At 52.6% G+C, this 20,239-nt stretch overlaps 3 protein-coding genes and 1 long non-coding RNA gene across 5 annotated transcripts in view; 2 read left to right on the top strand and 2 right to left on the bottom strand.

Annotated features, from left to right (window-relative positions):
* Nucleotides 1–20,239, top strand: part of LOC121062617 (butyrophilin subfamily 1 member A1-like) — a 225,427-nt gene that overhangs the window by 51,632 nt on the left and 153,556 nt on the right. The gene's annotated exons all lie outside the window — the stretch shown is intronic.
* The window catches only part of LOC121062605 (zinc finger protein 420-like), a 48,424-nt gene that overhangs the window by 24,709 nt on the left and 3,476 nt on the right, over nucleotides 1–20,239 (bottom strand). Inside the window, exon 5 of the mRNA XM_040542694.1 lies at nucleotides 11,781–12,415. Coding sequence (XP_040398628.1) covers nucleotides 11,781–12,415 — 635 coding nt within the window. The remainder of the gene's footprint in view (nucleotides 1–11,780; nucleotides 12,416–20,239) is intronic.
* On the top strand, nucleotides 845–3,959 carry LOC121062667. The gene is made up of 2 exons (XR_005815648.1): nucleotides 845–1,019; nucleotides 1,197–3,959. It is a non-coding gene; the product is annotated as an uncharacterized LOC121062667 (long non-coding RNA).
* Nucleotides 5,347–7,536, bottom strand: LOC121062645 (leukotriene B4 receptor 1-like). The gene is made up of 2 exons (XM_040542816.1): nucleotides 7,390–7,536; nucleotides 5,347–6,913 (listed from the first exon to the last, which is right to left on the bottom strand). Exon 2 carries the CDS (start codon nucleotides 6,900–6,902, stop codon nucleotides 5,793–5,795), a length of 1,110 nt encoding a protein of 369 aa, XP_040398750.1. The 5' UTR covers nucleotides 6,903–6,913; nucleotides 7,390–7,536; the 3' UTR covers nucleotides 5,347–5,792.

The raw sequence follows: 20,239 nt of genomic DNA, 5'->3' as shown, positions 1-20,239 counted from the left end.
ATGCACAAGTGCTTCTGTGAGTACCTGGGTGCACCCACGTGTACATGCACAACCCAGGAGCTGTAAATATTAGGGATGCAGCCAATTTGTGTCTCCTGCATACTCCAAAACCTCACACTCCTGCTGTCCCCAAAACATCTTCCTGCTCTTTTGGGGCTGCTGCTCATGGAGGGCATCGGGGTGGTCCACCCAGTCCACCGGGGTCCAGCTGGGATGGAGTTAATTATCTTCTAGCAGCCCTAAGGTGCTGTGCTGGGGTAAATCATTGCTGATAACGCCTGGACAGGCTGTTTGCACTGTGTCAAGGTCACCTTTGATTCCCATCTGCACAAGGGGATGCAAGCAGGCTTGAGCTAACCACAGAGATATCATTCTCAGCTTTTAAACAGAGAGGAGGGGGTTTAGGGGGGCAAAGTTTGTTTGAGAGCTGCCCAGGCACACATCTACCCATGGGAAGCAGTGAGTGGCCTTTGCAACACTTTTTTCTGCTTTTTTTTTTCCCCTAGTTTCTTTAATTTCTTTCTTCCACTTCTCCTTTCCTTATGGAGCTATTTTTATCTCAGCCCCGGGTGGGATGTGGTGAATCTGCTGCTGGGGGCGGAAGTGGAGGAAGACGAGGAAGGAAGGAGGAGGAGGAGGAGGAGGAAGGAAGAAGGGGAGGAAGAGGAAGGAGGAGGAGGAGGAGGAGGAAGGAAGAAGGGGAGGAAGAGGAAGGAGGAGGAGGAGGAGGAGGAGGAGGAGGAGGAGGAAGGAAGAAGGGGAGGAGGAGGAGGAGGAGGAGGAGGAGGAGGAGGAGGAGGAGGAGGAGGAGGAGGAGGAGGAGGAGGAGGAGGTGGAGGAGGAGGAGGAGAGCCCCCACCGAGCTCCCCAGGACCCCCAGAGCCCAGATCCAGCAGCCCCCACATCCCCCGAAGCTGAAGGTGGGAGCCCAGCAGCACGCATGGTTCCTCCCCCAGGTCTTCTCTCCCAGAGTGCTCCAGATGGAAAGAGGAGTCACCGGCCAGAAACCCCACAGGCAGGTGGGTAGCAAGGGGGGAGATGATGGAGCCTCGACCCCAAGGGGCTCCTTGCTGCGGTGGCACCACCCAGGGCTGCAGGGCAGGCTGGATTTGGGAGTGGGAGTCGTAAAGGTGCTCGGGATCCGCAGCCAAACTTTGTGGGATGGGGTTTTTGCGTCTCTGTCTTTGTCCCTACAGCTGACAATGGCCTGGAGGATGAGAAGGGGGAAAAAACAGAGACACCGAACGGAGCTGAGATACGTTCCGGATGATCCAAGGGGAACTCAGCCCAGAAGGCAAACCCAACACCACAGCATCAACCACAGCAAAGCTCCAAGGAACCACATGGACAAGTGAAGCTGGAGCCCCGTGGCCACCGGTCCCCGAGGACAGGTGGAAGCCCGAAAGGCTGCTGAGGGGATCCTGTGGTGGGGAGAACCTACAATAGCAACGAGGCCAGGAGGCCAGGAGGCACAGCGCACAGAGCCTCCTACGGGTGTCCAGACTGTGGGAAGACCTTCAGCAGGATGTCGTTCCTTGTCCCCCACCAGAGGATCCACACTGGGGAGAAGACCTTCACGTGCCACAAGTGCATCCACTACTTTTGGCCTCCTGCAAGGCCACTGGAGGCCACTAGATTCCAGGGAGAGTCCTTATTTTGCCTCGAGGGTGCAAGAGGAGGCTCATAGGGCATGCTAGAGTGCCCTTGGAGGACTGTAGGGCATCCTAGAGTACACTGGGGGTCACTGGAAGGCTTTCCGGGGGAGCTAGAGGGCACTGGGGGGCACTGGTAGACCTGCGGAGAATCTAGAGTGCAGCGGAGGACCACAGGAGGCCTGCAATGTTCCAGAGAGTGCAGTAGAGAGCACTGTGAGGCTGCTGGAGACCACTAGATTCCAGCAAGAGTCTTTATTTTGCCTCGAGGATGCAAGAGGAGGCTCGTAGGGCACCCTAGAGAGCCCTGGGTGTCCTCTAGAGCTTCCTTGAGGACACTGGGGGTCACTGGGAGGCTTTCCGAGGGAGCTAGAGGGCACTGGGTGGCCCTGGTAAACCTGCGGAGGATCTAGAGTGCAGCAGAGGAATACAGGAGGCCTCCAGTGTGCCCGAGAGTGCACTAGATGGCAGTGTGAGGTTTCCAGATGCCACTATATTCCAGGAAGAGTCCTTATTTTGCCTCTAGGGTGGAAGACAAGGCTCATAGGGCATCCTAGAGTGCCCTTGGAGGCCTGTAGGGCACCCTTGAGGACACTGGGGGTCATTGGGAGTCTTTCCAAGGGAGCTAGAGGGCACTGGGTTGCCCTGGTAGACCTGCAGAGCATCTACAGTTCAGTGGAGGGCCACAGGAGTCCTCCAGTGTGCCAATGAGTGCATTAGAGAGCCCTGCGAGGCATCCAGAGGCCACTAGATTCCAGGGAGAGTCCTTATTTTGCCTCTAGGGTGCTAGAGGAGGCTTGTAGGGCATCCTAGAGTGCCCTGGAAGGCCTCTAGGGCATCCACTGCTATTCGTCTGGGGTTGGTGTTGGGTGAGGTTTTGAACAACCATAAATAACTACATGATTCCCAGAACTACAGTGGAAGAAAGGCAACTATATATATATGTGTGTATATATATATAAAACCAGCTAAAGCTTGACATCGTTCTTGCCCACTGTCATGGTGGACTATGAGGTGTGAAGGAGGCTGGGGAGCAGGCAAGCAGGGTACAGCCACTGTCCGACTCTGGCCACCAGCTGTACCCGGCATGAGGGCCCTCTGGTCTTTCCCCCACAGACACTTGGAACTGGCAGGAGGGCTGGCCACCAGCTGCTTAGCTTTGCTTCACTTTTTTTGCTTCAGTTTTTCCTTGCTCTTCTTTGCTTTGTTCTTCCTTGGCACAGTTTTGCTTTTCCTTCTCTACTCTCCTTTGCTGTTCTTGCCCCTGCTTTGCTCTTCTTTGCTTTGTTCTTCCTTGGCACAGTTTTGCTTTTCCTTCTCTACTCTCCTTTGCTGTTCTTGCCCCTGCTTTGCTCTTCTTTGCCTCGAATTGCTTTGCTTTGATTTGTTTGCTTTGTCTTTCCTGGCAATGCTTTGCTTTTCCTTGTGCTACTTTCCTTTGCTTTGCTTTGCCTTGCTCTGCTTTGCCTTCCCTGGCCCTGCTTTGCTTTGCTTTTCCTGGCTCTGCTTTGCCTTTCCTGGCCCTGCTTTCCTTGGTTTTCTTGGCCCAGCTTTGATTTGTTTTCCTTTGCTTTTCCTGTGACACACAGAAACAAATTTTACAACTCGAGGAGAGTTATAAAGCAGGTATGTTTATTGCAGCACTGGGTGCAAGGGGGATCGCTCCTCCTAGCTTGCACACCAAGGGTTACTACCAGGGTGAGATATATACATTGATATCATTGATGAGATATACACATACTCATTTCACTCCCCCCCCCCCACACACATGTAAGTCTCTTGCATATTCATTACGTATCCAAAGATTCATTAACATAGGTTCCCACCCCTATTCGCATGCATGCTATAGTCCTTCGGTGGTCATCCAGCATACTCTGGTGGTCTTTTGATGAAGGCCAGAAGTCTTCCTCACTGCTAAACTTTTGACCCTTCCTGTCATTTGCAGACTTCAGCAGTCCAGGTCAGTTCTTGCTGGTTACCTTTAGGGTCATCCTGTCCTTGTGGTCAATATACAACATACTTCCTGTTTCAGTCCTGTCCTTGTGGTTGACAACCCTCTTCCTGTCTCAGTCCTGTCCTTATGGTTGATATACAAAATACATCTGTGTTAGTGTGTGATGGTTTTACTCGGGTGGGCAGCTGAGTTCCACCACGGCCGCTCTCTCACTCCCCGTCCTCAAAGAGGAAGGGGGAGAAAATAGGACACAAAGAGCTCAAGGTTTGAGATAAGGATGATTTAATTAAAGGGAAAAGGGAGAGGGAAAAAAAAAAAAAAAAAGGGGAAAAAAAAAAAAGCAAAGGCAGCACAGAAGCACAGAGAGAGAAAAGCAGTTACTCTCTACTTCCCATCAGTGAGTGATGTTCGGAACCGTCCTGGGAAGCAGGGCCTCAATATGCTTGTTGTTTGGGAGGACAGATGCTTCCACAACAAGAGTCGTCCCCCCCCCCCCCTTCCCCTTTCCCACCTTTTATTGCTGAGTGTGACATCATATGGCATGGAATACCCCTTTGGTCGGTTTAGGTCAGCTGCCCTGGTGCTGTCCTCTCCCCATCATCTTTGAAGTCTCTTTTACTGAACATCTGCACGGGTGGGGGGGATTTTCGCCCACATTCGCCGATCTTCGCCAGAGATTTTCGCCACAGCATCACGACACCCTGAGTTTCCTTCTGTGGCAGCGGGAACCCGGGTGGGACCAGGGGCGTCACCTGAGCACGGGGGTCACCGTGGTGTGTGGCATCCCTCATCTCCCCTCACCCCCAATCCCTCCCACTCTGTCCTGCAGCCCCATCCCCTCTCCCAGCAGAATCGCAGCTGTTCCAGGAGGTGGCTGGGGTGGCTGTGCTGGCAGACATGCCCACCTCCGTGCTGGGCACCTGGAGCCTCCACTTCTGCTCGTCCCCACACATGTCCCTGCCCCGTCTCGTGGCCCCAGCCCAGCCCCGGGTTCCCCTCCCCATCGCCAAGCGCCTCTCCCCTCCTCCCCCTCCCCGGCCTGCGGCCCCAGCCTTGTCCCTGCCCCTCCCTCAGCCCAGCGCTCCCGCCTCATCCTCTCCCCCCGAGCGGCTCCTCGCCGCGATTGGTGCCGCCGCCGCCCAATGGCCAATGGGGGCCCGAGTAGCACCCGACATCACTGGGTGCCGGGCAGGACTCGCTCTGTTAGCTTGCGGGGAGGGACCGCTGGAAGCGGCGCGGGTCTTGTCCCCCCTCCCCAGGGCACCCGGAGACCTTGGATGGGACCCGGGCGTCCTGCAGCCCCCCTGCTCGAGGTGGAACCCAGTGCCCCACATCTCTCCACAGTTCGGCACCCGTTGTCTCACTTGCCTGATGTTCCTCATTCTCAGCATCCATCGACCTGGGGGGGGGTCCCCTGTACCAGGCATGCCATTCCCACTGCCCACTGTGGCGGTATCCCTGACACCCCCATGCCTGGCAGGTCAGGAGGAAAGTGAGGATGTACCAGAGAACAGCTTGAGGAGAGGGCCTGGGCCTCCGATTATTGCAGGGTGCTCTGTGGCAGAAGCCTTTGCCAGGGGGACCCTTCCTCTTCCAGCTCTCTCAGTCTCTCTTCGTAGGAGAGAGGAGGAGGTTGAAGGTTTAAAGGTTGGACTAGATGATCTTAGAGGTCTTTTCCAACCTGAGTGATTCTGGGATTCTGTGTTCCAGTCCTGGCATCATCTTTGTCATCCTTTTGACCCCTGCCAGCACTCCCCACGAGCACACACACAGTGCCCCCCCACACACACACTGTATCTCCACCCATGTCACTCATCTACACCTATCCAGGTTCCCCTGCCCCAGATGCCTGGGTCCCTTCCTGGATGCTGGCACAGATGGATGGATGGACGGACACAGATGCATGGCATGCATTGGCAAATTTTGCATCATCCCAGAGGCCCCGTTGAATATCCCAAATTATTGCCTTTCTTGGCCATCCCTCTTTTATTGGTTACAGTCCTGCTCAGGCCTCACCAGGACCATGGGGTGGAGGGAGAGATGAAGACATGGAAGGAGGGAGGGAGGAATGGTTGGAGGGAGAGAGGGAGAGTTGAAGGGAGAGAGGGAGAGAGGCATGAACAGAGGGAGGGGTTTGTGTTAGGGCCACCACAAAATCCATCTCCTCTCCACAGCCTTCTCCACCATCATGCCCTCCCTGTCCCACTGTCCCCTGTTTCTGTGTCCTCCACTACTGTCCCCCCATCCCCCATCCCCATGACTTCCACTGCTGCCCCCCCATCCCCTGTCCCTGTGTCCTCCACTGCCACATCCTCGCCCCCCTTCTCCCTGTCTTTCCGTGTGCCCCTTGCCCGGTGGGTGGCCCTGGCCATGGTCCTACGAGAGCTGTTGAAAGCCGTGGAGCCCTCCAGGAGCCGGGGCAGGAGAGCAGTCCCAGCAGTGTGGCACAGCCCCCGGCCAGCACAGGCGTAGAGCAGGGGGTTTAAGGCACTGCTGAGGAAGGCCAGGGCAATGGCTGGTGGGCGGATGGCCCTGGCGACCCTGTTCAGGGGCTCACTGCCCTTCTGCAGCTTTGCCACCACCTCCAGCAGGCTGGCGATGTGGTAGGGTCCCCAGGTGACAGCGAAGGCGACCACCACAGCGGCCACAAGCCCGAGAGTGCGGCCCCGCCGTGCCAGTCGTGTGCGCCGCAGCCGCCGCAGCAGCAGCCCATAGCCGGCAGCCACAGCGGTCAGCGGCAGGGCCCAGCCCAGCCCTGTCTCCAGCAGGTTGTGGGTCACCAGCCAAGCGGCGGAGCTGTGTTTCCGCTTGCAGTGCCCATCCTCCACATGCCGGAAGGCGATAGAGGGAGTGGCCAGTACCAAGGCCGCCAGCCAGGTGACCGCCGCGGCCCCATGGGCCAGTTGGGCGGCGCGGTCACCCGCCACTACTGCCGCTGATGGCCGGGACACCACCAGGCAGCGGTGCAGGCCAAGCAGGGCGATGAGGAAGACGCTGGCATACATGGCGGCACCACAGATGTAGTTGCAGCCACGGCAAGCAGCCAGGCCCAGGTCCCAGCGACCGGTGCTCAGGAAGCGGATGTAGACAGGGCCAGTTAGGAGGGTGGCCACATCGGCCAGAGCCAGGTGGAACACCAGCAGCATGGGGATGCCACGGCGACGGGTGGCAGCGCAGCTCCACAACACAAGGGCGTTCCCTGGCAGCCCTATGACCATCGCTGCTGACAGCAGGGTCAGTCCCACTGCTGCGCTGGGGATGGGGGTGGCTGTCCCATTGGAGGAGGGTGTGGACATCGCAGTGGGGGCTGTGGGGATGGGGTTAACCAGTGTCACCCAGAGCAAACTCAGCCATCCCTCCATCTCCCCTCCTCCAATATTGCCATTCCCCAGAGCCCCTCCCTTCCTCATCTGTCCCTCTTTCCTTCTCCCCACCCTCTGAGGCCTCCTCCTCTTCTTCCCTTTCTACTCTCATCTCCTCCCCTATATCTTGGCATCCCACAGACCTCAAAGCTGACTCCCAGACCTCCCACTGGGCCAGCCACACCACCAAAGTTACTCCCCCAAGCATCCCAGTTGACCCCTTAGACATCCCAGTTTTCCACCCCACCTTTCCAGTTCCCATAAACCTCCCAGTCACATTCCAAACCTGCTAGTACCCCCACCTCACAGATATTCCATGTGATCCTCAAGAACTTCAGTTGTCCACCCATACCTCCCAGTTGTCTCAAGACTGCTCAGTGGCCCCCCAGACCTCCCACCCCACCAGCCTTCCCCTCAGTACCTCAGGGCCTCACATGTCCCTTCCCAGAGTCCCTGGCGGGGGTGGTGGGTCCTCGGTGCCCCTGTAGCCAGCAGTGGCTGTGATCGTTGGATGCTAGTTCCCCTCTACTCAGCCCAAGTCAGGAAACACTCACGCAAGAGGAAGAAGGCAGGGAAACCACAGACAGGAAAGGGGCACGTGGGGAAGAGTGACGCTGGGCCTTAATTTTCCCCTGCCTGGACAGGGGCAGGAGGGGATGACACCACCAGCAGCATTGCCAACAGGTAGCAAGAACCTTCCAAAGGCCCTCCGGGAGGGGCTGTCTGATTGCTCCATTGCATGGTTGTAGGGTTGGTGGAAACATGTTGAGATAGTGTGGAGGGCACAGGGAAGGTCTTCTATGTGCTTACCAACAGGTATGGTTAATGCACCTTCTCATCCTTTCCTCCTAAAAGCAGCAGAGAGCAAAAATGGCTGGCATTGCCCACTTCTAATCTTGATCCCCTTTGGTCAGTCAACAGCATGATGGGAATTTGGTGGGAAAAATGAAGGGAGAAACTGTATGCTGTTGTCAGACGTCTTTAGTCTTACCTCTCTTGGGCTGGACAATGGCATGATGGGAAACTGGGGGGTAAAAAGTCCTTCAATGTGCTGGATAACAGAGGGTCACCACTGTCAATGGGTCTTTGTCTGGCTTGGGATTGTACCCCACCACACAATCATCTAGGTGGTTCCCGATTTTCAGGCTAGGACTCAAATGTTGGGACAGGCAAAAGAAGGGATGGACAGAGGGAGGGTGTGATGGGTGAAGGGACAGATAAAGGGTGAAAGAATGGAGGCAGGGAGAGAGGCAAGGAGGGAAGGATAAGAAGGTGCATTAACCATACCTGTTAGTAAGCACATAGGAGAAGACCTTCCCTGTGCCTTTCATGCTATCTCAACATGCTCCCAATCAGACACCCTCTCCTGGAGGGCCTTTGTGAGGGTCTTGTTGCCTGTTGGCATTACTACTCGTGGTGTCATCCCCTCCTGCCCCTGTCCAGGCAGGGGAAAATTAAGGCCCAGCATGACTCTTGTGTTCCTTTCCTGCCTTTGGTTTCCCTGCCTTCTTCCTCTTGCTTAAGTGTTTCCTGACTTGGGCTGGGTGTAGGGGCTAGCCAGTTTCAGGTTTACATGAGTGACATTCTTGTGGTTGTTTACTACAGGCCACCCAATCAGGAAGTCACTGAGACCTTCTACAGACAGATTAAAGTATGCTCGTGATCACAAGCTCTAGTTCTCATGGGGGACTTCAACCACCCTGATATCTGCTGGAAAGATCATATAGCTAGACACAAGCTGTCCAGCAGGTTCCAGGAGAGCAGCAATGCCTACTTTGACGTGGGTGATAGATGAGCCAAAGAGGAGAAGTGTGCTCTGGACCTTGTGCTAACAAAGAAGGAAACATAAAGGTTGAGGGCAGCCTTGGCTGCAGTGACCATGAGATGGTGGAGTTCAGGATCTTGCAAGGAGGAAGAAGGGCAAAAAGTTACTCTGGACATCAGGAGAGCAAACATTGACCTCTTCAGGGACTTACTTGGAGGAATCCCATGGGTTAGGGCCTTAGAAGGAAAGGGGGGCCAAAAGATCAGGTTAATATTCAAGCATCACTTCCTCCAAGATCAAGATCAATGTATCCATATGAGTAAGAAGGCAAGCAAAGGGGGCAGGAAACCTGCATGTCACTGCAGTCTTCAAAAAGGGCAAGAGGGAGAACCGAATAAACTACAGGCCAGGCAGCCTTGGCAGTAAGTATGGATTCACCAAGGGGAGATCATGCTTAACCAATCTGATAGCTTTCTGTGATGGGATGACTGGCTGGGTAGATGAAGGGAGAGCAGAGGATGACCTTGACTTCTACCTTGACCTCTGCAAGACTTTTGACACTGTTTCCCACAATATCCACATATATAAATGCAGAAAGTGTGAGTTGGATGAGTGGACAGTGAGGTGGATTGAGAATTGGCTGAATGGCAGAATTCAGAGGGTTGTGCTCAGCTGCTGTCTGGTTGGAGGCCGGCACCTAGTGGCGTCCCACAGGGGTCAGTACTGTGTTCAGTCTCACTTGACTTATTCATCAGTGATGACCTGGATGTAAGGGACAGAGTGTACCCTCAGCAAGTTTGCTGATGATACAAAGCTGGGAGGAGAGGCTGATAAACCAGAGGGCTGTACTGCCATTCAGAGAGACTTGGACAGGCTGGGGAGTTGGGCAGAGAGAAACCTCATGAAACTCAACATAGGCAAGTACAGTATCCTGCACCTAAGGAAAAATAAACCCATGCACCAGTACAGATTGGGTGCTGACCATCTAGAAGGCAGCTCTACAGAGAAGGACCTGGTAGTCCTGGTGGACAACAGGTTAACCATGAACCTGAAGCATACCCTTGTGGCCAAGAAGACCAATGGTATCCTGGGGTGCATTAGGTGTTGGTGTTGCCAGCAGGTCGAGGGAGGTGAATTGAATGTCTCCCCTCTGCTCAGCCCTGGTGAGGCTATACCTGGAGTGTTGTGTCCAGTTCTGTGCTCCCCAGTACGAGGGGGACATAGAACTACTGGAGAGTTGAGCGAAGGATGACAAAGATGATGCCGGGACTGGAACACAGAATCCCAGAATCACTCAGGTTGGAAAAGACCTCTAAGATCATCTAGTCCAACCTTTAAACCTTCAACCTCCTCCTCTCCTATGAAGAGAGACTGAGAGAGCTGGAAGAGGAAGGGTCCCCTTGGCAAAGGCTTCTGCCACAGAGCACCCTGCAATAATCGGAGGCCCAGGCCCTCTCCTCAAGCTGTTCTCTGGTGCATCCTCACTTTCCTCCTGACCTGCCAGGCATGGGGGTGTCAGGGATACCGCCACAGTGGGCAGTGGAAATGGCATGCCTGGTACAGAGGACCCCCCCAGGTCGATGGATGCTGGGAATGAGGAACATCAGGCAAGTGAGACAACGGGTGCCGAACTGTGGAGAGATGTGGGGCACTGGACAGCTGGGTTCCACCTCGAGCAGGGGGGCTGCAGGACGCCCGGGTCCCATCCAAGGTCTCCGGGTGCCCTGGGGAGGGGGGAAAAGACCCGCGCCGCTTCCAGCGGTCCCTCCCCGCAAGCTAACAGAGCGAGTCCTGCCCGGCACCCAGTGATGTCGGGTGCTACTCGGGCCCCCATTGGCCATTGGGTGGTGGCGGCACCAATCGAGAGAGGAACGCATGCACGCACACACACAATATTCCTGCAGTTTCCTTAGGAAATGAGTTAAAAAAGCTGCTTGCAACAAAAACAGAAGAGCAAACTGGACATGGTGAGAGATTTTATGTACTGTTTTATGTACTTTCAGTACTTAAAAGGGGCTTATAAAAAAAAAAAAGATGGAATGACTCTTTACAGGGGCAGATGACGATAGAACAAGGGAGAATGGTTTAAAACTATAGGAGGAGGGAATTAGATTAGATGTTAGGAGGACATTGTTTACTCAGAGGATGGTGACGCACTGGAACAGATTACCCAAAGTAGTTGTGGATGCCTCATCCCTGGAGATGTTCAAGGCTCAGTTGGATGGGGCTTTGAGCAACCTGGTCTAGTGTATGGCCATCCCTGCTCATCATGGAACTAGAGGATCCTTAGGGTACCTTCCAACCCAAACCATTCCATGATTCTATGATTCCATCATTCCATGATTCCATGATCATCACCTGCACCCTTTGCATCCTAGAGGGGTTTTGTAAAAGCATTGGGTAATGTCCTGAGTGGCCCTCTAGATCATGAAATATTGTGCATCAGAAAAGGGTACCCATGGGACCGGGTCTATCCTACAGCCATGAATTGATATCCCACTAGTTGGGTGCCCAAGCTAGGGATAGAGTTTTTCTCTCAGTCACATGCATGCTGTTGGGCTCATAGTCATACCTCTGAAGTAACACACATGCAGACAAATATTACACCTAGTGCTCTTTAATCTAAACATGGGACTAAACCACGTCTTCAAGATCCAGGAGAGGGAGTTTGCTCTTGAGGTCATTTTGAAGATGAATTTGACACAAAACTTTTTCTCTGCTCAAGGTACTTATAAGATTCTCCTCTCTCTGTAGCCACAAATGGCCCACTAGGCTGGGGCTCTGGATGAAGCTCTTCCAACACCTGGGGCACTTGTTGGATCCGTCTCTTTTGTGGTTGCTCTGGTGAAAGATAGGGTGGGAATAGCTTTTGAAGCTACTCCCACACAGACAGCGCTTCTACCGTCTCTATCCCGTGTAAACGAGATGGTGGTAATTGAGTTCAGAACTGCTTTTGAAATCTTTCCCACCCTCAGAAGGGTCTCTATCCCATGTGGATGTGCTGGTGGATGACAAGCTGGGAACTTTTTACGTAGCTCTTCTCACACTTAGTGCACTTGTAGGGTCTGTTACCTGTGTGGATGCGATGGTGGTAAGTAAGTTCCGAACTGCTTTTGAAGGTCTTCTCACACTTGGGGCACTTGTAGGGTCTGTCTCCTGTATGGACGCGCTGGTGGGAAATAAGGTGGGAACTGCTTTTGAAGGCCTTCCCACACTTGGGGCACTTGTAGGGTCTCTCTCCTGTGTGGATGCGCTGGTGGGTAATAAGGTGGGAACTGCTTTTGAAGCTCTTTCCACACTCAGGGCACGTGTACGGTCTGTCTTCTGTGTGGATCCGTTTGTGTGAATAGAGTTCAGAATTGCTTTTGAAGCTCTTTCCGCAGTCAGGGCACTTGTAGGGTCTGTCTGCTGTGTGGATGCGCTGGTGGGAGTTAAGAACAGAGCTGCTTTTGAAGCTCTTCTCACAATCAGGGCACTTGTAGGGTCTGTCTGCTGTGTGGATGCGCTGGTGGGAGATGAGTTCAGAACTGCTTTTGAAACTTCTCTCACACTGTGAGCACTTGTAAGGTCTCTCTCCTGTGTGGATGCGTTGGTGCGTAACAAGGTAAAATCTTCTTATGTAGCTCTTCCCACAATCAGAGCACTTGTAGGGTTTGTCTCCTGTGTGTATGCGCTGGTGGACAAGGAAGTAGGAATGACTATTAAAGCTTTTCCCACACTCACCACATCGCTTCTGTCCTTTCTTCTCAATGACTTCCTTCGTCCATGGTTCTTTAGGCTCCTTTTGACCTTTGCTGCCATCCAGGGGTTTCCTTGCTCTCTTTCCTGCGTGGTTCCCCAGTGGCTTCTTGATGTGTTTTCCTTGCTTCAGGACCCCTTGGACATCCCTCATTTTTCCCACAGAGACACTACCCCACGGCCCTTCTGTCATACCACTTTTCTGCAGACTCTCCTTTGTTTTCATGATCCCATCACCTGCTGGATGACAGAGGAAATAAACAAGCAGCCCATCATGCCCATAATATTGCCCAGACAGAGATCTTTGATCCTCCAGGGGTTTTGCCAACCCCAACCTCCTCCCTTCCTTCGCCAACTCACCTGGGCTGAGGTCTTCTACCACATCCTCCATGCCATGCAGATCTTGGATCCAGGGATCTTTCCCTTCTTCAAGATGGGAGATCACCACAGGTTTTGGTACTGGAAGTGATCCTTAAATGATGAAACAGAGGAGATGAGAGCATTTCCATGACTTTGGCACAGCTGCTTGTCCAACAGCTGCACTATGCGTCGCTCCCCTCTTGTGAAACCACATTTAAAGCCTGAATGACACTGGGCCAACACAGACCGTCTTCATTTGGAGCCCAGCAGGGCTTTTCCACCTTTCAAAATAATGAAGGGGCATTAAAAAAAAAAGTGTTGTTTGTACTTCTATTGACTTTTTCCAAATTGGTCAATGTAAATGCTCAAGAAGATATAGAGGGAGCCAGAGGTAGGCAATGTTGAGCAGGAAGATTTGCATGTAACCATGAAGTAAGAAGCACTTGGAAGACACTTTCTTGGCTGTGCTTGTCACCACTGTTTTGGGCGATGACTGAGCTGTGAGAAAGACCTGAGCTCAAGATAACAAAGGCAAAGCAACAACTTGAGGCAGGGATTGTGAGTGGGTCAAGGATTACAGAGGAAAGGGATCAATATGGAAAGGCATAAAATGCTAAAGGAAGAAACCAGGGTGTCAGCTGCTTCCTGGAGCTGGTGGTAAGGTGCAATGCAGAAACACAAAGGGCATCTGAATGATGGGAGCTGATCCTTCCCTTCCCATCTGACACATTTTTGGCCAGCAGCAGATCTGTGTCTATCATAAGACACACTAATGACTTCTTAAACTCATGCTTATCTGTTTTGTTCCTATTTGGGTGATTTAGCCAACAAGTAATTGTGTTTATTATATGTCCTGCTCACAGAGGCTTCTTGTACACCGCCAAGGCTGCCCTAATGAGGAGAAAAGGAAGCAAAGCCCTCACCCAGTGAAGTTATGGACTCATACATCTCCAGCATCACGTCCCGGTAGAGTGCTCGCTGTCCAGGATCCAGCAGCTCCCACTCCTCCCTGCTGAAATACACGGCCACCTCCACGAAGGTCACGGGTTCCTGCAAGCAAAGAGGCTCCATGTAGAAGCAGCCTGTTGATGACAGAACCTCCAGTCCCAGTGGCTTCTCTGTGCCCAGCACACAAATGCTGGCTGAGGGCATCTCATCTTCCCCCTGCATTCACACCCCTTCCCCCTTGGCCTCTCCTGGCTGCTTCTCCAAGCCCCTACCTGAGCTGGATGTGCCGCGGCCATTTCCTGCCCTCCTGCAGGCTGGAACAATCACAGGTGAAAGGTAGATGTCAAACTGGAACCTGCTGGGACAAGAGAAATGGCAGGGTAGGTTTAGGGGAATACAGCAGTCCCTTTCCCTGTCCCTCTCCAGCCCTAGTCCAGCTGCAGGCCATTGCTTGGGGGTAAAAGCCATCTGGGCCGCAGATTTAAGAAAGGAAAAAAACGCTGCACATCAGCAGTAGTCACAGAGGAGTGAGAAAATGAGATGAAAACAACCCTGCAGACACTAAGGTCAATGAAGAAAGAGGAAGGAGGTGCTCCAGGCACCAGGACAGAATTTCCCTTGAAGCCTGTGGCTAGGACCATGGTGAAGCAGGCTGTCCTGCTGCAGCCCACGATGTGGCAGAGTGGATCAGCTCTCTAAACTGCAGCCCACTGAGGAGCTCATGCTGGGGCAGGTGGATATGGCCTAAAAGGGGGCTGCAACCCATGGAGAGCTGCCCTTTGCCCCGTCTTGTCTGACTGTGATATTTATTGGTAAGTGATCTCCCCTGTCCCTGTCTCAACCCATGAGCTGTGAGGTTGTTCTTGTTTCAGAGTATTTTCTTCCTCTGACCCATTCAAGAGGAGCACTGAGTGAGTCCAGTGCCTAAGCTGGTGGAAATGCTGACTATGCCTGAGGGAGGACCAGCAGCTGCCTGTAAAATGGGCCTTCATTTGCAGGCAGATCCTGAACAGCAGCCTTGGGAAGCATTTGCAGAACAAAGAAAGCCAAGTCCTGTAGTTAAGGAGTAGCACAAGCCCCAGAACAAACAAGCAAGGAAACCAAGTGTTGGCAGAACAAAGGTAACATCAGAAGAGCCACTAGAGGAAGATCTTGCCTGCTGGATCTCCTAAAGGATCCAGGGGGTAGGGGTAAAGGATCCAGGTAGGGGGTAGAGATGGAAATTCCTTACCCGGAGGTTTTAGCTTGAGAGAGAGAACAGGAGGCAGGCAAATTTTTATAGCATGCAGGAATCCATACATGGAAAGGTATGGACTCTGGTCATTCGATGTCAGGTGTGCATGCGTCTTAGAAATATAGTCCCAGAGTTACAGAAATTCAACAGGTCAGCAAAGCATGCTGATCGTCCCTGCTCACTTCTTTATTTTCCCAGCTCCAACCCCTTCCTGTGCCCCCTCAGAAACCTCAGAAACAGAGTCTAATCCAAAGCTCAGGAAACAACAGTGCAGATCCGGAGCCTTCCTGCTGAGGACTTGCATCCTCTTTTACAGGGCCCAGCTAATCTCTTGGCTGCAGCCAGGAGAGGAGCAGCGAGCAATGAGCTGCATGCTTTGGGTCCTGACAGCTATCTCCCACCCTTGAACAGCAAGATGGGTCAGATCCTGCTTTTCCTTTCCCCTTTTGCATGACCTTCCAAGTCTGGTGCTGAACTTTAGATGCTCAGTCCCCGTCTCAAAAGGGGGAATCATGTGGAAAAGGAAAAATCCTGCCTCTTCTCTGCACAAGCAATGAAGAGTACCTACCTCGAGTCCACAATAGGCTGCTCCCACCCTCGTTGCAGGCAGCCAGGCTCCTCTGAGTCGTGTAGGGTGGAGGATGCCAAGTGTCCTGAGGCTGGACCCAGCTGCAGGATGGCTGCGGTACACCTCCTGCAACCAAGACACTGCCTGGGTGGCTTCCAGCCAGGCTCTCACTTGCCTTGCAGGGTGCCCCTCTGAGGTCTGCTGGTGGGCGGGGAGCTGTGAGCTGCACCAAAGGCTTTTCCCCCCACTGAGAACCCTGGGAGAGCCCAGACTCTCAGGCTCTTCCTGTGTGGGGGCATTTCCATGCCCTGGGGCTGTTTACACCCAGCCCAAGGTACTTAACCCCTCATCAGCTCTGTTGGAGGAGCTCTGGGCTGCAGCTCAGCATTGGCCATGGCTCCTCCTGATGTGCAGCATGGCTTCCTGGCCCCAAACCAGAATGTGTTGTGAAGCTGCAGCACAGAGAATCAAAGAGGTTGCTTAGGGATAGACCTCGGCCTTCTCGGTTGGCTCCCCCAGAGCATGCCACTATGTGAGGAAAGGGTTAAGCGCTCTGCCCTGCTCAGCCTTCCCTGCTCTGCAAGGAAAGAGTTAACTCTCCTAGAAGCAGGCCACTGATGGCTTTGTCTCTGCCCAGAGCTGCAAGCAAAGGCCTGAGCACTTTGCTGGGATGTAGTAGGGGCAACAACCCACTAGGTGACACAACACCCCAGGTCCTGTTCTGAGATAACTTCTAACCTGGAGAAGAGCAAGATCTCAGGGGACATCAACATATGACTGCAGGCAACCCAAGGCCCTGCTCCTGCCCTGCTGTGCATGGCAATGAGGGAAGGCATTGCCAGGGTCAGGATGGGTTTAATGCTGTGACTGGAGGTGTTTGCACCGCCATGTTGCAAGCTGTATGTAAGCTGCTGCTAATTGCTCTCTTCCTGTCCTTTCCCTAGTGGAGGAGGGGTCTCACTCATGGTCATGACTAAACTTCAGAACAACTTTGTAAATCTGTCCTTGAGTGCTGTTTCATCCTTTGTCGAAAAACATCCTGAGACCATGCTCCTGAGACACATTGGCATGAGTGGTTCTGCAGCCACACTAGCTGTGTGAACAATTGCATTGTTTTAAGGTTTCTGGTTGCAATGATGGCACTTCTGGGAGCAATCCGCAACCAAACACAAAGCTGCATCACTGTGGGTGCAAGGACTAGGGCACCCGGCATATATCTGCTGTCAAGACTGGATCTAGAAAGTAGTCTAAAAAGATGGGCTTAAGCCTGCTGAGAGGAAAACACCAGTGTATGCTGATGCGAGATGAAGAAGCTAGCAGAAATCTCTGCAAATGACGATCAGAAGTTCAGAATCTTCAGCAGTAGCCCTTCTTGGCTGATGCCTTCACTGCGGGCCAGCAGGGTGAGAACATGCAGGCCCTTTATAGAGCTGTTCTATATTGCCAGGCAGCTTAACAGCACCACTTTGCAAAGATGGGTCTGTTCTCTTCTCCTCTGTACCTTCTGTCTTTCTACCCTACGTGGCGAGAGCAACCCCCGCTCATGGGTGGTGGTAGATTCCTCAACCGAATGAGGAGTGAGGCTGGTAGCACTGGTGACTACTTATTATGTCAGCAGCATTTTGCAGTACATATTACCAGGAAGTAGACGCTGCGAGGGAGGGAGGAGCGTGGGAAAACCAACACGGTCACAACCAGCTTCACTGAGGAGAAATCATAATCATAGAACACCTTGGGTTGGAAGGGACCTTAAAGAGTATCAAATTCCAAGCCTCCTGCTATGGGCAGGGACAATTTCCACTAGATCAGATTGCTCAGAGCCCCATGCAACCTGGCCTTGAACACCTCCAGGGATGGGGCATCCACAACTTCTCTGGGCAACGCGTGTCAGTGCCTCACCACCCTCCTAGGATTTTTTCCTTATATCTAATCTAAACCTACCCTCTTTTAATTTAGTCATTCTTCCTTGTCTTATCAATACACTCCCTAATAAAGTGTCTCTCTCCTGCTTTCTTGTAGGCCCACTTTTGGTACCGGAAGGCTGCAATGAGGTCTCCCTGGAGCCTTCTCTTCTCCAGGCTGAACAACACCAACTCCCTCAGCTTGTCTTCATAGGCATGTAGGTTTCCTAAATGTGTGTAGCAGCACATTTAGGAAGGGTGGTGGGGTTGTGTGCCAAACATGCCTCTGCCCAGAAAACAAGCACTGGGCTGGAATTGACACCAGAAACAAACCCTCCTTGCACCTTTCCTGTCCTTCCCTCTTTCATTTTAAGAAAGCAGGCCCCAATGAAAACACAAGCTCTGGGACAAATCAGGTATTTTATTCTTCCCCTTCCCTTTCCCCTTTTACACTGCCAAGAAAAGGCATTTGCCAGACAAGGGTTGAAATGCTCAGTTTTATCAGAGGGTAGTCTCTTCCACATGCCTTCTCAGAAATTACTGAGAGGAACACGTGCAGACACACACACAATATTTTTGCAGTTTCCTTAGGAAATGGGTTAAAAAAGCTGTTTGCAGTAAGAGTGGAAAGAGAAAACTAAACATAGTGAGAGATTTTCTTTTGTTCGCAAGGAAAGAGCATCCAAAGCCCATGGGTGTAAGACCCTTATCTGGGGGGTGCCATGGATGCCTTCTCCTTTGGAAACTCTCCCTTTGTCATGAGTCTGGGGACTCCTCCATTCTCAAGGTCTCTCCCAGTGTGGGTTTTCCCTATGAGAAATGAGGTGCAAGGCCTGAAAAAATCTCTTCCTGCAGGCAAGACACTTGTAGGGTCTTTCTCCCACGTGGATTTGCTGATATTTAATGAGTTCATGCTGTGGCTGAAGCTCTTCCTGCACTTGGGGCGTTTGTAAGCACTTCTTCCCAGCATGCAGTCTGTCATGGGTGAGGATCTCCTAGCTCTGGATGTACCTCTTCCTTAAGTCAAGGCACTCTCCCCTCTGTTGGGTTGCTGTTATTTTCTAGGGAATGAGCTCCAGCTGAAGTTCTTCCCATAATCCCTGCAGACGTGCTTTCTTCCCTTCTTTCCAGCCAAGGTTTCTTTTGGATCTTCATGCACTGACCCACAGCATATGGGTTTATCCAGAGGTGAGCAGAGGTGACTTTCCTGGGCTCTTTGAGAGAAGACTCACTTTCCTGGGTGACTTTCCTCATACCGTCATACCCTCATACCCTTATTTCCTCATCCCCTGGGAGAAATGTGCTTCTGATCCACCTACCAACATCCCAAGGGCTTCCAGTGGCTTAGCCACATCCAGCTCTGGACTCTCCTTTGTGTGGTCACTTGGCACCCCATCTCCAGCTGAAAAGGGGAGCAATATGGGTAATTCCCACAATGGGGACAAAGCAGGAACAGGATATATTTGTCCCAGAACACCCACAAGAACCTAAGGCCAGGAAGGGTGATACGGTCCAGCCAAAGGATGGGAAAACTCCAAGGCACGCCGGTCACAAGCCAAAATGGGGTCTGCCTTGTCCAAGTGAGCCAAAGTGAAACTGGGAGCATTTCCTTATGCAGAGGTGTGGGAATTGTGACGTTTTTCTGCGCCTTGATGTGTCATTTGTGAATCTTGGCAGGATGTTGCTTACTCAGATGGAGATTGGGAGTGTTGCCTGCCTTGGTCTGGGATGGGCATCACCAAAACTCTGGACTCCTTACCCAGCACTGCTCTGACTTCTTAGCTCTCCTGCATGACATCTCACAAAGGTTCACTTGCAGCTGGCCAGCTGGTCCCCATGGGCTCTTGTGATAGGAACAGTGAGCTGGGCACTGCCAAAATATGAGCCTGGCTACAAGGATAGAGGAGAGCAGAGAGCATCAGCTGGCTTTTCCTGTTTCCCTTTTCCTTTCCAGACTCTTCTATCAGCATCCCTACACCCTTTGCATCCCAGAGGGGGTGAAGGCATTGGGGAATCTCCTAAGCTGCTCAAAGAAGATGGAGCAAATGCATCATTCCCTGCTGGGCTCACAGCGATATCTCCCAAGAAACGCGCCGGCAAATATCTTCATGACACCTAGAGCTCTCTACTGTCTGCACCAGGATAAACCACGGCTTCAAGGCTCAAGGATGGGAGTTTGCTCTTCGTTGGGTTTTTCTGCCGGGTTTCACGGTAGAAACCTCAAATCTCTCTGTTGCGGCTTCTGGGACTTGGTATTTACTGCTGTTACCAAACCATTGAGCAGCAACTCCCCTAAAGGTGATGGGAAAAAAGGTGACGTGAAAGTCAGGAATCCCAGAGACTATTTTACGCAGCGATAAACAGAAGAATAAGGAAGGGAAGAGGGGATTGGATCTGCCCAACAGCCATCGTTGGATGCCCACACTAGGGACAGGGTTTCTCTCTCTCTGCTCTCAGCCATATGCACCATTCCCTGAAGGGCTCTCAGTGATATCTCCCAGGTAACACAGCCTGGGAAAACATCTTACACCTAGTGCTCCCTGCTGTCTGCACGGGGCTAAACCTCGGCTTCAAGTTTCGGGGGAGGGAGTTTGATCTGCAGGAGGGTTTGAAGATGAGTTTGCCACAGTGCTCTTCCTCTGCTCAAGGTATTTGTAAGGCTCTCTTCTGTGTGGATCTAGAATTGGGTGACCAGCTTCGAGCTCTGGCGGAAGCTCGACCCACACTCAAGGCACTACTACGGCTTGTCTCGTTTGT

Source organism: Cygnus olor, chromosome 33, assembly GCF_009769625.2.
Source record: "Cygnus olor isolate bCygOlo1 chromosome 33, bCygOlo1.pri.v2, whole genome shotgun sequence".
NCBI classification, from domain to species: Eukaryota; Metazoa; Chordata; class Aves; order Anseriformes; family Anatidae; genus Cygnus; species Cygnus olor.
Note: the sequence above shows the minus strand (reverse complement) of the source record. Positions and strands in the feature narration are given on the sequence as shown.